Source organism: Monopterus albus, unplaced genomic scaffold, assembly GCF_001952655.1.
Source record: "Monopterus albus unplaced genomic scaffold, M_albus_1.0 scaffold96.1, whole genome shotgun sequence".
Taxonomy (NCBI): domain Eukaryota; kingdom Metazoa; phylum Chordata; class Actinopteri; order Synbranchiformes; family Synbranchidae; genus Monopterus; species Monopterus albus.
The window spans coordinates 4113913-4129070 of record NW_018127976.1 but is presented as its reverse complement, the minus strand read 5'-3'; the positions used below and the strand labels follow the sequence as shown (position 1 = coordinate 4129070).

Below are 15158 nucleotides of genomic sequence, written 5' to 3'. Positions count from 1 at the left end.
AACCGGAAGTAGTGTTTAGCGATAATATATTTATTCCTTATTTAACTAAAACTGTAGAAAAACCATGAAATGTCCGTGCAAACTAACCTATAGACAATTATTAACTTTTTTTAATGCAATATAAATGATGAACTTATTTATTAAAGACAAATGCCTTAGGGGCAGCACACCTAGTAATAACTGAGCTCATACATACAGTCACATTATAGTCCACTCAGTGTATATAATTTTGATAAGAACATTAAAAGAAAGTGTGCGAATGACACCTCCCAATGCACGTGAACCCAGTCTGTTCTTCTGCCCACACTTCGAGAAGTGTGCAGTAGCACCCACTCAGACAGGATAATCACTAGAGTGAGTGACATTTCTGTGACTGTACTGAGGAATATGTAGTCCTCTGCCCAGCTGGGCTTAGCATGTGGAAGCTTTTCCATGATACTGAAGCAGTGAAGACAGACAGATGAGTTCTGCTGCTTGAACTGGCACCTGGCTGTTTCCATCCAAACAGATCAGAGATTCACTCCTCTCTGTCTCAACCCTCTGATCAAGCATTGCCCATTGAATCACTGAGCTGTAAGGTGAGAGGTCATGCGGTTAACCCTACTCCACCTTCTTTCTTCTACACAACTTCCTCAACATCTGGCATCACACTCTCTTTCATTTTCTTATCCTCTCTCTCTTCTGTCTTCCTCCATCTTTCTGACACACTGGCCTTTTGATTTGGCTTTAGTAGCCATTATTAATTTATCGAACCCATACATAGATTGAAGAAACGGATCACCTAAGAACACACACGTAGGAGCTAAAGTCTTATGCTCAACAGGGGACACTCATGCCATTTTCAACAGCATGCTGCTGTTTGGAAAGGGATTCCCTCATCAGTGATATTGATCAGAACATTACACTGACTTTCTTAAAAACAGCATCTCACTTCTTTGGAGAGAAACACACTGGACCCATGTCTAGGAACTGAATAGGTACTTTGTGAGCATGTCTGATGGATGTCTAAATTCAACATACAGACACAGTGTTAAAAAGGCTTTGAAAAAAAACTTTCTTTTAGAACCTTGTGAAGGCCTTTCAAGACTTTTCATTCTTGTACTCAGGCAGCCCAATTTCATCATCCAACACAGACTTCAGTTAGACGTCCTTGGTACGTGTCTTTGTTTAGTGGTTATGCATCAGTTTAAAATGTCTTTGTGAAACCAGTGTCTGCACTGATGGCTAAGCACACAGAGATCTGTGGACAAACACCAAGACTGTAAAAGCACAGAGGATTACTCTTCTGACTGTAAAATTATGTAGTTGAGGAGACAGCAGTCTAGTCTTGGGAAAGCTTAAGCACCATAAGGGAAGACAATAGCCTCGGGGGACACTGAGAGATCGGTGTGTTCATAATGCTTTTTCTTGAATTTCCATGGTTTTAATAAATAACTATCTTTCATTTGTCCAGTGACAGAACTTGTTCTGCACTTCTATATGTGACTAATTAATCCATTATTTGTGAACACCTACTTTCCTGTGTGGCAACAGCATGAGTCCAACTCTAGTCAACTCCTCCCACAAACCCCTCACTCCTGTGGCAGTCCAGACACATCAACAAAAAGCATTCACCCACAGGCCTTAATTTTCACCCCAGCATGTGAACCCTGCTCCCAGTGACACTCTTCAGTTAGATTGAATGGGAGGAGTGGCTGGGTGTGACGCTAACATCGTTTGCATCAAACACTGGCTGTTGCTGTCACATTGTGTGCATGCGGGAGGTTTTACTCAGTTTATTTCCATCCCCTTTATTTGCCTTTTCTTCTCCATCCTTTCATGCTAAAATTGCAAAAGAAGAGGAAGGATTAGAGGAACGAGGCATTTGAGAAGGGAGTCAAACACAGTGTTCACTACCTGCTAGCTGTCGATTCGGCCCCTGGCCATGACAGTACAATGCAGTGTGTGTGTGAATGTGTGAAGCTAAAGCTGTCAACATCACAGTATTTCATGGCTTACTTAAGCAATTACCTCTGAAAACATATTCCTTGCATTTCAGGAGAAAGGCGGCAAACTACCTGTGACTTCAGGGAGTATATCAAACTACCCAGTTTTTGTATAATACCTGGCTAATGCATGGCAGCCAATTTCTGTTTCTCAAGAAAAATTGAGAGCAATAACAGTTTGGCAGAAAAACGGGCCTTACAGTTTAACTATATTGACTTGCTGCCATCTGCAGTAACTCACAGTCAAAGTTAGGTCTCAAACAGTGAAATCATTCCATACCATTTACCTTTGTGTCACAGTCCATTTGTTACAGCACGCACAGTATAATAAAGTAGAGCAGCAGAGGAGAGCAACTGATTTGGTTAGAAAGTCCCTCCACTATCTTTTAAGAGGGAAAATGTCTCAAAGTTTTATCAGTAAACAATATTTGGTCTGTATGGCTTATATCAGTGGGAACTGTGTATGGGCATGCAACTATGATTAAGTGGAGCATGTGTGCCTGAGTAAATTCTCAACTCCACATGTCTGGCCTTCATGACTCAGTGACTTAGCAGGTCTAGATACGCTCAACATCGAGCTGTCAATCAAGCCCTGAAGGCTGTGTTCTTCCTGACCTTGCTGAGCCGATATCAGCATCTCTCTTCTAACCATAACAACAATCAAATCTCACACATCAGGCAATATGTCTGAGCCCATCAGAAATAATATATACTGCAGAAAAGGATAGGAATACTGATCCTATTTGCTTTTAACATTTTGTGACATTTGATCAAGGTTAACTAGATCTCTGATCGGTGTTGGCAATGAGCAAGGTCACTGTCACTAGTCTGTGGGCAGAATAGACAGAAATTCATCTTCCTTTTTTTTCAAATATACATATTGTACTATATTACATATAAGACAATAAAACACATCATCTGCATCTTCTGTGAACCAAACATTGAAGTAATGTGGACAATCAACTAACACAAAAATCCAAAACATGACTGACCCTTGGAAGCAGCACATTCCTGAGTTTCACTTCTCAGGTGCTGAATTGTACCCCAGAGCAGCAGTGTTGTGTTGCTACAATGAATATAAACTGAACTCTGCTTGCATCAGAAATTTAAATAATAAAATTGGGTCACTATATAAAGATGAAGACCTGTCACAGAATGTAGGTATGGGTTAATGAGCACACAACTCACCCTGAGACAGCCTGAAGACAATGAAAAAAAAAACTGTCGACATTTTCTTGCTGTCAGACAATCGGAGTCAAACCTCCACTGAGATTCAGCTGTGAAAACTTAAAGCTTTAGCATCCACTTTGCCCCCAACACACAAACTTTTCCACCTGAATCATTTGACTCCCACTCTGTATGATGAGATGAGCATTAGGTGCCTTTGAAGTCTCATTGGCAAGAAATGTTTCCATCAGCACACCCATAGCTGCCACTTATGATCACAGTGGTGTTTTGAAAAGTCTGCATCAAAAAAGCAAGTGGAATAAATAAGCCAATCTGAGAAGGAAACCCAACCAATCTGACATTTGATTTGGTGTGGAGGAGTAAGACACAATGAAAGAACAAAAAACTAAAAAAAGAAGAAGGGAAACAGGGAGACAGACGAAGAAAGAATGTCAGGGGCAAGCCCTATTGATCTGGAGATTTAATTAACAATCAGATGTCTCTGACAGCCTTGGATCTTCTTTGAGTGGCAGAGTGGCACTGGTATGGGTGGGGGGTGGGATAGGAGAAAAACAGGAGGAAGAATGGGAGAAAGATCGAATGAAAAAAGTATAGATCACTGACAGATTACAGCTTCACTCCATCTGTGCAGAGGAGGTGGAAGAGTGACAAGCTGGGAGGTGGGAGGCGAAAGTTTGAAAACAAGAAGATCATGAGGAGACAGTTCATCAGTAAGGAAAAAATAGTAAAAGGAGGGTGAAAATGGGAAATTAGGTGGGATGAGAGAGAAAATGAAAAACAAGTGTATAAAAACATGCTGTGCATGTTAAGAAAAACAGTTTGGATACATGAAAATATACTGTGTTATCCCCAACACACGTCCTCCCTACACTGATGCAGTTACCTTCGGTTTCTGGGTGTATGAATGTGCAAAAGGTCTGCTTATGTTGAGATGACACCAACAACTAGCTAGGAATTGAACTGCCGATTGTGATAGGCCGGAAGCAGTGAGATTTGAGCCTGCTAATTTCAGCTGGGTAGAATAAGAACTGACCTGAGTGAAACCAGTTGGGAACAGAGTGGCAGTGTGGAGGATTGGGGATAACATTAATCCCTAAGAGATTTGAATAGTGAAACAGCATACCTTTGGAAAGCAGTGTGATGAGGCTTTAAAAATGATGCTAGTTGGGGGTTTAAGGGTTGGAAATAGCTTAAGCACAGTAGATGGAATTAATGAGAAAATGTGAGTTTACAGACAGCATGAATTTGTGAGAAAAATAAATCCAGTGAGCATAAGGTGAGCAGGATAACCGCACTTCCCATTAAAGTGAATAGGAGTTACCACCCACAAAGATCCTATTCATCTGAGTCATTCTGTCTGGTAGCAGTTGAGACACTTAGCTGCTGAAAAGGACAGAGGAAGGACTGCTGATATTTGACTCACCAATGTGTCCAATCACATTAGACCGTGATCTCAAGATGTTGTTGGTTTCATACAAAGTCTGGCCATGGTTGTCCAGTGGGAAAGTCACATGTTGCTCTAAAACTTGAGAGCTGCCAGGGGATTCCTACAGAGGGGGGGTAAAGAGTAGACATAGAGATTAACAATAATGATAATAATTATAACATAAATAGTTGTAAAAGTCTACGGAAGGCCCAATATGAAACATTTTTCATTATATACAGTATGTTAGCAGTATATTCACAAATAAGGTTTTAGGTCACTAATAACCACAATTTGTTTCCTAACTGACCATAACTGAAAATATATAATTTACTATTACTAGTACTAGAATTTATACAGAGGTGGAAAGTAAGTAAGTACATTTACAGTACAGTACTTAAGTACAACTGAACTGTTCTTTTATTGAGTATTTCCATTTTCTACTACTTCATACTTTGACTTCACTACATTTCAGAGAAAAATACTGTGCTTTGTACTCACTACATTTATTTGATAACTTCAGTTACTTTTAAGAATTAGATTAATAATTCAAAAAACAGTATAATCATAAAGGTTTGATTCTCAGTGGAAAACTCATAAGCTACCCAGCAGTGTGTAAAGTGCTTCAAATTATATAAGGTAGTTAACTGTTGTTGTAATCAAGATCATATAATCCAAGACCAAGACCAGATCAATGAGGCTAAACCGGATTTAACAGTTTGATAGTGCTGGCTCGCCTGTGTTTCAGTGACACCAATAACATTATATAAAAGTGAAGTTATTAAATACTTTTTTCTATAAAATTCCCAAAACTTAGGCAAAAGCTGTTAGTTTTTTTTAAATACACATGTTGTAGTGTAACCAACAAAAGACCCTTGATGCGTAAAATGACTGTGGAGACTCTACACTGTCAGAGTGAAGTAACGAAATATTTTCCCAATAAAAATTCCCCCAAATTATGCAAAAAATTTTGTTTTAGTAAAACCAACAAGAGGCCCCTTATGGATGAGTTACCAATTCACTTTATCTTTCCTCACTCCACTTTCATCTAAGATGGTCTCTTCCAGCTTCTGACTGGCTGAACACACCGGAGCCAGGTAATCAGCAGCAGGTCAGGCAGGGGATAGTTGGAAAGCAAGCAGGACAGCGGCCCTCAAGGACTGGAATTGGCCACCCCTGCTCTGAACAGTTCTTTTAGCACAAGACTGCTACACCCCCAGTGCAAGGAGCATTACCATAGGTCATTCCTTCCCACAGCTATCAGACTGTACAATACATTACTGCAGTGATAAGCTAGGTGAAATTATGAGGGACAATGCAATAGTCAACTGAGGTGCAATACTCAAATCCTGGGGGTAAACTACATTGTAAATATGCACATATGTAAAATCTTGTTCTTGATTTCTCTCAAATACTTTATATTGTCCGGTTTTAGGTACTTGAGTAGTTTTCCAGAGATCCTCATGGCTGAAATACAGGTATTTTCCATATTGCTGGATTAATTATGGGAGTAATATTCTTGTCCTTGATTTCTTGATCTCTTGAATATTATATCTTGTTTTGTTCTTAGGTACTTTTAATTTATTCTCAAGGATTAATCAGAATCAGAATCAGCTTTATTGGCCAGGTGTGACGGACACACAAGGAATTTGACTCTGGTACATCGGCTCTCAATGTGCAAAACAGTAAATCAGCATAAGGCTGTGTAATATAACAAAACAGCAGTATTAACATCAACAAACAGCGCAAACAATGCAGGAAAAGCAGTATAAACAGACAGTAAACAATGCAGACAACAAAGGAATGTTCATTGAAATGAGATAAATAGGAAGACCTACCTAAAACTAGAGACCTCTATGACTCTGTATAATCTGTACAATGTATATATACACAGGTATTGCACTGAGGGTTATTGTCTAATCATACTGTCGTGGGTCAAGTGTTCATCAGAGCGACAGCCTGGGGGAAGAAACTGTCCCTGTGCCTGGTTGTCTTAGTGCACAGTGACCTGTAACGTTGTCCAGAGGGGAGGAGTTCAAACAGATTGTGTCCGGGGTGTGAGGGGTCTGCAGTGATCCTCTCCACCTTCCTTTTAACCCGTGCAGTGTACATGTCCTCCATGGAGGGCAGGCTCACACCAGTGACCTTTTCTGCAGTCCTGACTGTCTGCTGAAGTCTGTACTTGTCCTGTTTGGTTGCTGAGCCAAACCAGACAATGATGGAGGTGCAGAGAACAGACTCGATGATTCCTCTGTAGAACTGTATCAGCAGCTCCTGGGGCAGGTCAAACTTCCTGAGCTGGCGGGGAGGATCATTCTTGTTCTTGATTGTGTCTCAAATACTATATTCTGTCTGGTTTTAGGTACTTTGGAATTTGTTTCTCATGTATGTGGTGTTTTTACTTACGGTGTTTTGTTGCTGCTCTCTATTGCTGCTGGAACACAGGAATTACCCCATTGTGGGATCAATAAAATCCTACCTACCTACCTACCTACCTACACTGTATGCTGGTACAAAGTTTATTTTGAACTGGTACAGAAAATATAATTCAGAATGGCTGGGAATTGATCTACTGTATCTGTATCACGTGATGTTGGATATTGCGTGAATATTGTGGCTGCACCTGCTACTGTATGTTTGAGCAAAGCCATGCTGGGAGTTTGGCAGAGAGCAGCTTTATGTCTGAATGGCTTTGAGAAAGAAAAAAAAACTATCCCAAATATCCACATACTGAAACAAGCCAAGTGCATAGGGTAGGGGTTAAAAACATAATCAGATTCATACAAAGAAGACAAGATGGGTTGTCATATAGCTCTGAATGAGATGCCATCAACACTTCAGAATCATGGAACCAGGCCTTTAGAATCTATCTTGCCTTAAATTGGTATATTCTTGCTCTGTGTTGTGAAACGGCTCTTGCAGTAGTTCAAGATGGATAAGCTCCATGGATTTCCCATAGGCAGCCATCTCTTGCAATGAACCACAGTAAATGGACCAATGACATTTGCCATGTAGCCAATGTGTCCCACCGCCAGTTACTGCAACTCACTGTACACTCAGTCTTGGCAGACAGACATGGTTAGCAGTTAGCTTTTGGGTGTGTGACCAGCTAGCCCTGATTCTGTGTCTGGCCAGTCAGTGTCTTTTTTCTCTTTTTTTGGATGGAGACTATGGTGCTACCAGAGAAAGAGTCAGAAGGCAGAATAGAATAATAATCTCAATCCCATGTGCATAAAGTTAAAAACTAACCCTTGTGCTTTGGCTTCATTTCTGGGAATAATTCAATCCAGCCTCTGGGTAGCTGAGGGAACACACTGGAGAATGATTCCCTTTACAAATCGTATTACAAGATACAGTAGCTCCCTTATGGAGTTCAACTCTGTACACTTTAAACTAGGAGGCCCTGGCTAATATTGATGTTTCACAACACTCTGGTGGCTCCTGGCCAAAACAAAGGGGAGTAAAAGATCATACCATAACTACACCAGGAAGACAGAACAGTAGGGGGAACAGGAGGAGAGAAGATGTAGTGGTGGTGCAGAGTTTTTTGTAAAGAAATGGAAGGGGTAACAGGAAAAAGGAGAACTGTGGGAGCTTAGGCCCCAGTGCAGTGTGGGTGCTGTTAAGTCCTTCTTTGTGGGAGTAGTGTGCCCCAGGAGACACATACCAGGGTAGAGGGACTTACTGACTGTTTAATATAAATGAGAAGTTTAATGAGGTTGAGAGCGCAGGACTTTATCAGGACAGCATGCTGATGAGTGTGAGGGATGATGATGGAATGAGGCAGTGTGTGTATCTGTGTGTGCGTGTGAAATGGGGGGCTGGGTCAATGCAATTACAATTGGAGACATGGTCACTGCCAACCTCATAATAAAAAGCAGGTCCCTGGTTGATTCAGACTCAATAAGGTTCAAATAGTTGAAATTACATTTATTTTACTTGCTTCTTCCTTTTTTACTCAACACCTCCCTGCACTTTTTAATCTGTTTCAGGTCCAGTGGAGACTGTCATGAGCAGAGAAGAAGTAAGACAGAAGGTTTTGGGTAAGAGTAGGGAAATGTAGGGACAGAGTGCCGACAGCGTCAACATAGAACCAAATGACATGAAAATATGTAGAGTGTGTCAAGAGGAATGGATCTCATGAAATACATTTGTGTCACTGTCTCCATCTATCACTCAGAGCTGAAGGGGTTACTTTAAAATATTCATTGGCTTCTATAGCAAATAGACTTTGGAATCAACTTTCTACATGTCCAAAATGGTAGCAATGTAGTCTTTGTGCATCTAGTATTAATTAAATCTGCCTCTGTGCATGCTAATCTTTCAGCGCACTGTGAATGTTGACTCACTTGTGAATGTTTACTGACTGGTGTGAATTTGTATAACAAGCTGATACATTTCCAAGTAAAATCTTCAGTGTCTTTGGGATTACTGTCCGTTCTTACCACTGGTTCTCATCACCTCATCATGTGTTTAATCTGTATTAAGTCATTTTCAGAGTGGATTATCCTGTTGACTGAATGCAAGGGCATAGTAAGGTGACTCAACAGTGAATCCAGTCAACATTAGCTGTTGCTTGGTGATAAGACATGTCCGTGTTTAAGATAATGCTTTTATTTATCTATGTGTGTAGCATGAGAGTGTGTGTGTGCAAAACTGAATTTATGTGCTGACGTGTTTGTATACATTTGTGGTAAGTGTAGATGCACAAATGTGTTTTGCCTCTCCAGAAGCATTTCTCTGACCTTGACTACTCAGTGAGGGAGTAGAAGCAGTGAGTTGACAGGGATGGTCTTAAGCTGTCAACTAAGGCTAATAATGTCTAGTCTATGCCCATTTCCTGGGTTTTTATCCTGGTCTCAGCCTGTTGCTGTGGCCCTAATCCAGTCAACCTTGACCATAATGCTGTAATTGCAGCCCTTAAGCTTCTGCATTTTGTCACAGGCACATCTCACCTCTCTGCTTGCTAGATTTCTTTCTGGTTCTGTCCTGGGCTGCCCTCTGGATTCCATCCACTTTCTTTAGCTTCTCACACCCATCAAGAACCTAATTTAATACCAGTGCTTCCCAAAATGGGTTCTCAGATATTTTTAAAGTTACCAAATGTCAGTGTCCCCAATACAGACAGGAAAACAGCACAATACAACACAACTCCTGATCTTTTCAGAGTTTCACCACTGTCACCAACAAATCAAGTACAATAAACCCTTTTGAAACAAGACTAAGAATGCCATTAGCTCTGTGAAGCTATACTTAGATAATCCCATGCTTTGAGCTAAATTGTAACATTAGCATACTAATGTACTCACAATAACAATGCTAGCATGTCCATTTTGAGCATATTATTAATATTTGCCATATTCACTATCTTACCATGTTAACATTTTTCTATAAGCATTAAACACAAAGTACAACTTGGCCAATGGGAATGTCAGTTTTGACCCAATTATGCCGTTAAAAGAAAAATTTGTGCAAAAAAAGTATCTGAACATGACTGGCAGGCTGTTAACTGGGCTGGGCACTGGCCAGGTCGGCCATTTCTGAAGCGCATGGGGCATCAACGTTGGAGTTTGACTCAAGAACCAACTCTCAAAGTGAAGAAATGTAGACTGAGGAGGAGACCCCGGAACCAATTTTGAAGATGCGGAGGCACTGACCCGGTAGGTGGACTCAGGAATCAAATTCTATAACAAGGAGGCATTGACCACCAACACTGGCTCAAGAGCCAACTTCAAATTGGAGGGGGCATTGACTGTAGAGGTTGACCCAGGAACAAGCAGGCTGGTGCATGGTGCTGGTGGGATTGAACTTTGGTGCACTGGCCAAGGCTTGGTGGTGACGGAAGGCCTGGGCTCAAGTGTGCAGGGAGACTGGCTCTTGGGTGCACAGGAAGTCTGAGAAGAGAGAAGACTGTCACCTGCAGAGACATTGTTTCTATTTAAGTGTAGATTGTAGTCTGGCTAACTATAGGGAAGAAGTTAGCAGGCTTGGGAACAGTTAACAGGGCTAGTGTTAGCTGTTGAAAAAGCAGCATCTGGGTTATCAGGAAGTGAGGTTGACTGGGGTCTAGCAGACCTAATGCTGGTCAAAGGAAAAGCAGGATGAAAAGTAGGCTTTGGGTTAGCATACCCAGTGTTAACTGGCTGAAGATCAGGTTAGAGACTAGCATATCCAGTGTTAACAACAGGTGAAGCAAGCTGGGAAGGTGTAGAGTAGCTAGACTTAGCTCTATACAACAAGAAGGCAGAAGGAGGTCTTGCAGGCTTGTCACTAGCTGCATGAGGACATGTCAGGGATTCCAGCTGGGGGCTGGTGCATCGAGTGCTCGCTGACAATGAAACTGTAGTATTCAAAGGAGGTTTGAAAACTCCCAGCAGCTGTGTCTGTAACAAACTGTGGCACAAAGATGATTTAAGAGATCTATCCATGATCAGGCGGTGCTTTTTCTTACCAGGTCCAAGAATGTCTTCACAGTCATTTGTGAAGCTAGCATTTTGTGTTTTAACACACGAGGCAGAGAGAAAGGACCCAAATACAGACAAATATGAGAGGCTTGCAGACAGGCTGACAGGTAAAGTAAACAGTTTATTGTTGCATGTGGGAAAAACAAAAGTCTTACTTTGAGTCTAGGAAGAATAAAACCAAGCAGGGAGGAATACGCTTATGTGAGCCACGCCTCACCAAAAAGAGCTTTCAGAGGATCTATGATCAAGAATTGTTGATTTACATAAAGCTGGAAAGGGTTATAAAGTGATTTCAAGGACTTTAGAAATTCACCAGTTAGGCCAACGATCTACAAACGGAGACACTTTGGGACTGTGGCTATTCTACCAATAAGTAGGTGCCCAGTCAAAATGACCCCAAGAGCACAACGAAGACTCATCAATGAGGTAAAGAAACAACCTCGAGTGACAGCCAAAGGTCTGAAGGCATCATTGGAACCGGCTAACATCTGTGTTCATGAGTCTACAGTATGAAAACATTGAACAAACAGAGTGTCTATGGCAGGACACCATGAAGGAAGCCACTGCTTAGTAAAAAGAACATTGGTGCATGCCTGAAGTTTGCAAAAGAGCACAATGACACTCCACAGCGGTACTGGCAAAACATTTTGTGGACTGATGAAACTAAGCCTGAACTATTTGGAAAGAACATGCAGCACTACATCTGATGTAAAAAGGCACTACATATTGTCATGAAAACATCATCCCAACTGTAAAGTATGGTGGAGGAAACATCATGATTTAGGCCTGCTTTGCTGCATCAGGGCCGGGCCAGCTTGCAATCATTGAGGAGAAGAGGAATTCCCAAGTGTATCAAAAAATTCTTCAGGATAATGTGAGAATGTCTGTATATCAGCTGAAACTCTGTAGAAGTTGGGTGATGCAACAGGACAATGACCCAAAACACCGAAGCAAGTCCACAACAGAATGACTTCAGAAAAACAAAATCCGCCTTTTGGAGTGGCCAAGTCAGAGCCCAGACCTCAACCCAATAGAGATGCTATGGAATAACTTGAAGGGAGCCATACACATGAGATGTCCAAAAAATATGACAGAGCTAAAGCAGTTCTGCCAGGAAGAATAGGCTAAAATTCCTCCTGAACAATGTGCAGGTCTGATCCACAGCTACAGGAAGCGCCTGGTTACTGCTGCTAAGAGGGGGTCAACCAGCTATTAATTCCAGGGGTTCACTTACTTTTTCCATTGCCCTTTTGAATGTTGAATGACTGTCTTCAATAAAGACATGAAAAATTTTAGGCACATTATATTTGTCAGTACTCTTGACTTAGATGAAGACTAGATCACATTTTATGACAAATTAATGCAGAAAACAATGAAATTCTAAAAGGTTCACATACTTTTTCATGCCACTGTAGAGTATGTGGGTATGATGGGCTTTTGGACACTAAAGTTCACACACCCCCACTGTTGGCCACTGTGCTGCCCACTCAAGCACCAGATTCAATATATTATCCTCCCAGTTGGTTGTATCGAGTTTCCCCTGCCACACCTTAAATGAGTTAATCCTCAGACAGCTGGGTGCAAATGAAGGCACACCAGTGCTGGGATTGCATTTCAAATGGTCTGCAATTTACTTTCCTCAGTTTAGTTGCTGCTTTACTGCAAACTGCATTTCCCAGAGTGCAACACTCTGCACTCCTTACTCTATCTATGAATAACTCCTATTTTCTATGACAACAGGGTAGTTGTAGCTTCTGCAGTTAATGATCTAAATGAACTTCAGTCACTCTGTATTAAATCTAAGGAGTGGGTTCAACACAGATTTTCCTCCCTTTCTTAAAGCTTTGTTGTGGGCCAGCATCTCAATGTTTTGAGGTCTCCCCCAGCTGTGGTCAGTTCAATACTAATAAAACCATAATTTACTAGGCCTGGGCTCTGATTGATAGCTCTCTCAAGGCTAATATTGATCCGGCCTTCTCGCATCTGAGTGAGTGACTTTTGTTAGATCAAGCCGCTTCCTTCCCCCTTGTCTTTTTTCATAAACGTTCTCTGAGCGACTAACAAATAGAGCTAGTGGACATGCTAAGGACACTACGTTAATGATCCGAGCTAGGCAAAGCTATTATATCTACTCTCTCCACAGAGTCTCTACTGCTTTGATGTTTCTCCTGTACCCCCTGCCAGCTCTCATAAATAAAAATGTTCCAACTTGTCCATGACTGGACCCTGTTTGTGATGTTGTAACATAACTACTTAGTCATCATTACACAGCAAACAAACTTTTTTAGAAGTGGATTTTTGTATGTAGTACTAACTTATATTATTATGTCATCATCATGTTATTTTGTCACATTTAACCAAATCATCTTTGCATTAATCTTTTTTTACTCCAAAAAAATCACTTACTCTTCATGCTGCCTCTTATGAATCCTGCTGTCATAATTCTGTCACATTACTTTAATTTAAAGTATTGACATGAATTTCCTGTCATATACAGTATACCAAAACCTAACTATCAGCATCAGCCCCCTAATTTTTGAACGTTAAGGACAAACTGAGAGTCAAAACAAATTCATACACTATCCTCTCTTCTTGTCCCTCCACTTCCCAATTGCCCCCTCCTGCTCTGTCTCAGAAATTGTGTCATACAGTATGTGGTGGCAACAGCAACAAACATTTGTGGCAGTCAGGTAGCACAGCATTTATGTTTATTAGCCCCTTGCATGGGGATATGTACAAGCACATTGAGAGCCGCTGTTCCAAGGTCAAATTCCTCGTGTGTCCGACACACCTGCCCAGTAAAGCTGATTCTGATTCTGATTCTGAATAACCAACTCCAGAACTAATGTATACGGAATATAGAGCCCGTGGTTTTTGGTGGCATTACAGCGACACAATGTCAAATAAAGAGGTTTACATTTTAGAGATATACATATGTATGTCTGATGTTGTTTGTAACAGATGTATATGCTGTAACACAAGCAAATTATACAGAGAAAATGTTTTCCCCAGTAATACTGATGCAGTACTAATGTTCTGGCCACTATCGCATCGTGTTCAGTGTTATGTTAGAAATTAACCCAATTCTTTTGTTGGAAGCACGAGAAGTGAAGATAGGAGAGGACTGTTTAAAATCAACCAGAGGTTTACTGAAAGTTTTAGCACAGGTAGGCCTTACAGTTCTGGGATCAGAGGGACAGAGCTCCCACAGGAATTCCATCCACTGAACCTCGAATTAAGTTCTTACAATACATTTTATCACTTGATTCTCATCAATACAATTGTAAGATACGTAAGCAAGGAAAATAAATGCCAAATAAATAACCAAAGCTCAGTAGTTCTGGACAATCATCAATACAGCTGTAATATGTATAAACAGGGAAAATAAAGTTATGAAAGGTAACTAATAGGAACTAAAGGTATGAAAAGTAACTAAAGGGAACTAAAGGTATGAGAAGTAACTAAAGCTTATAAAGTAACTAGAGTCTATAAGACTCAAATCTTACAGTTACATACTTGACACACATAACATTATAAGATAACTGTGAGTTGTATGTGAAACAAGAGAAATTTCATATTACACTTTGATAGTTGAATAAACTCCCCGCTTTTCTAAATTACGTTGATGGCGTAAATTTTAACAACTTCTCACTAAAATGCTACATGGACTGCACTGTTATGTCTGACATAAACTGGACCTGTCAGGTTTGCCCGGCTGCACCTACTGCGACCTCTGGCCGCCTTCCTGTGCTCCTAGAGGCCGGCGGCCAGAGGTCTTCCCACCTAGCTCTCTTGGACTCTGGGGCCGGGGGCAATCTTATGGATCCGGGTTTGGTGGAGCAACTAGGCCTGGCCACCGAACCATTGCCCCATCCCATCGAGACCTGGGCCATCGACGGCCAACTGCTGACCCTCATCACACATCGCACTCCACCGCTTCGTCTCACCATCGCCGGTAACCATCATGAGGAAATCTGGTTCAACATTTTCACCGTAACACAACCCCACTGTTGATTGGACTACTGGCACCATCACCCAGTGGAGCTCTGCCTGTGCATCGACCTGCCTCCTCGCTGGACAACCCTCCTCCTCCTCTTT

The 15158-nt window shown here is 41.3% G+C and overlaps 1 protein-coding gene across 1 annotated transcript in view; it reads right to left on the bottom strand.

The window, feature by feature from the left end:
* The window catches only part of LOC109965141 (partitioning defective 3 homolog), a 428297-nt gene that overhangs the window by 198132 nt on the left and 215007 nt on the right, over positions 1-15158 (bottom strand). Inside the window, exon 16 of the mRNA XM_020608934.1 lies at positions 4597-4720. Coding sequence (XP_020464590.1) covers positions 4597-4720 — 124 coding nt within the window. The remainder of the gene's footprint in view (positions 1-4596; positions 4721-15158) is intronic.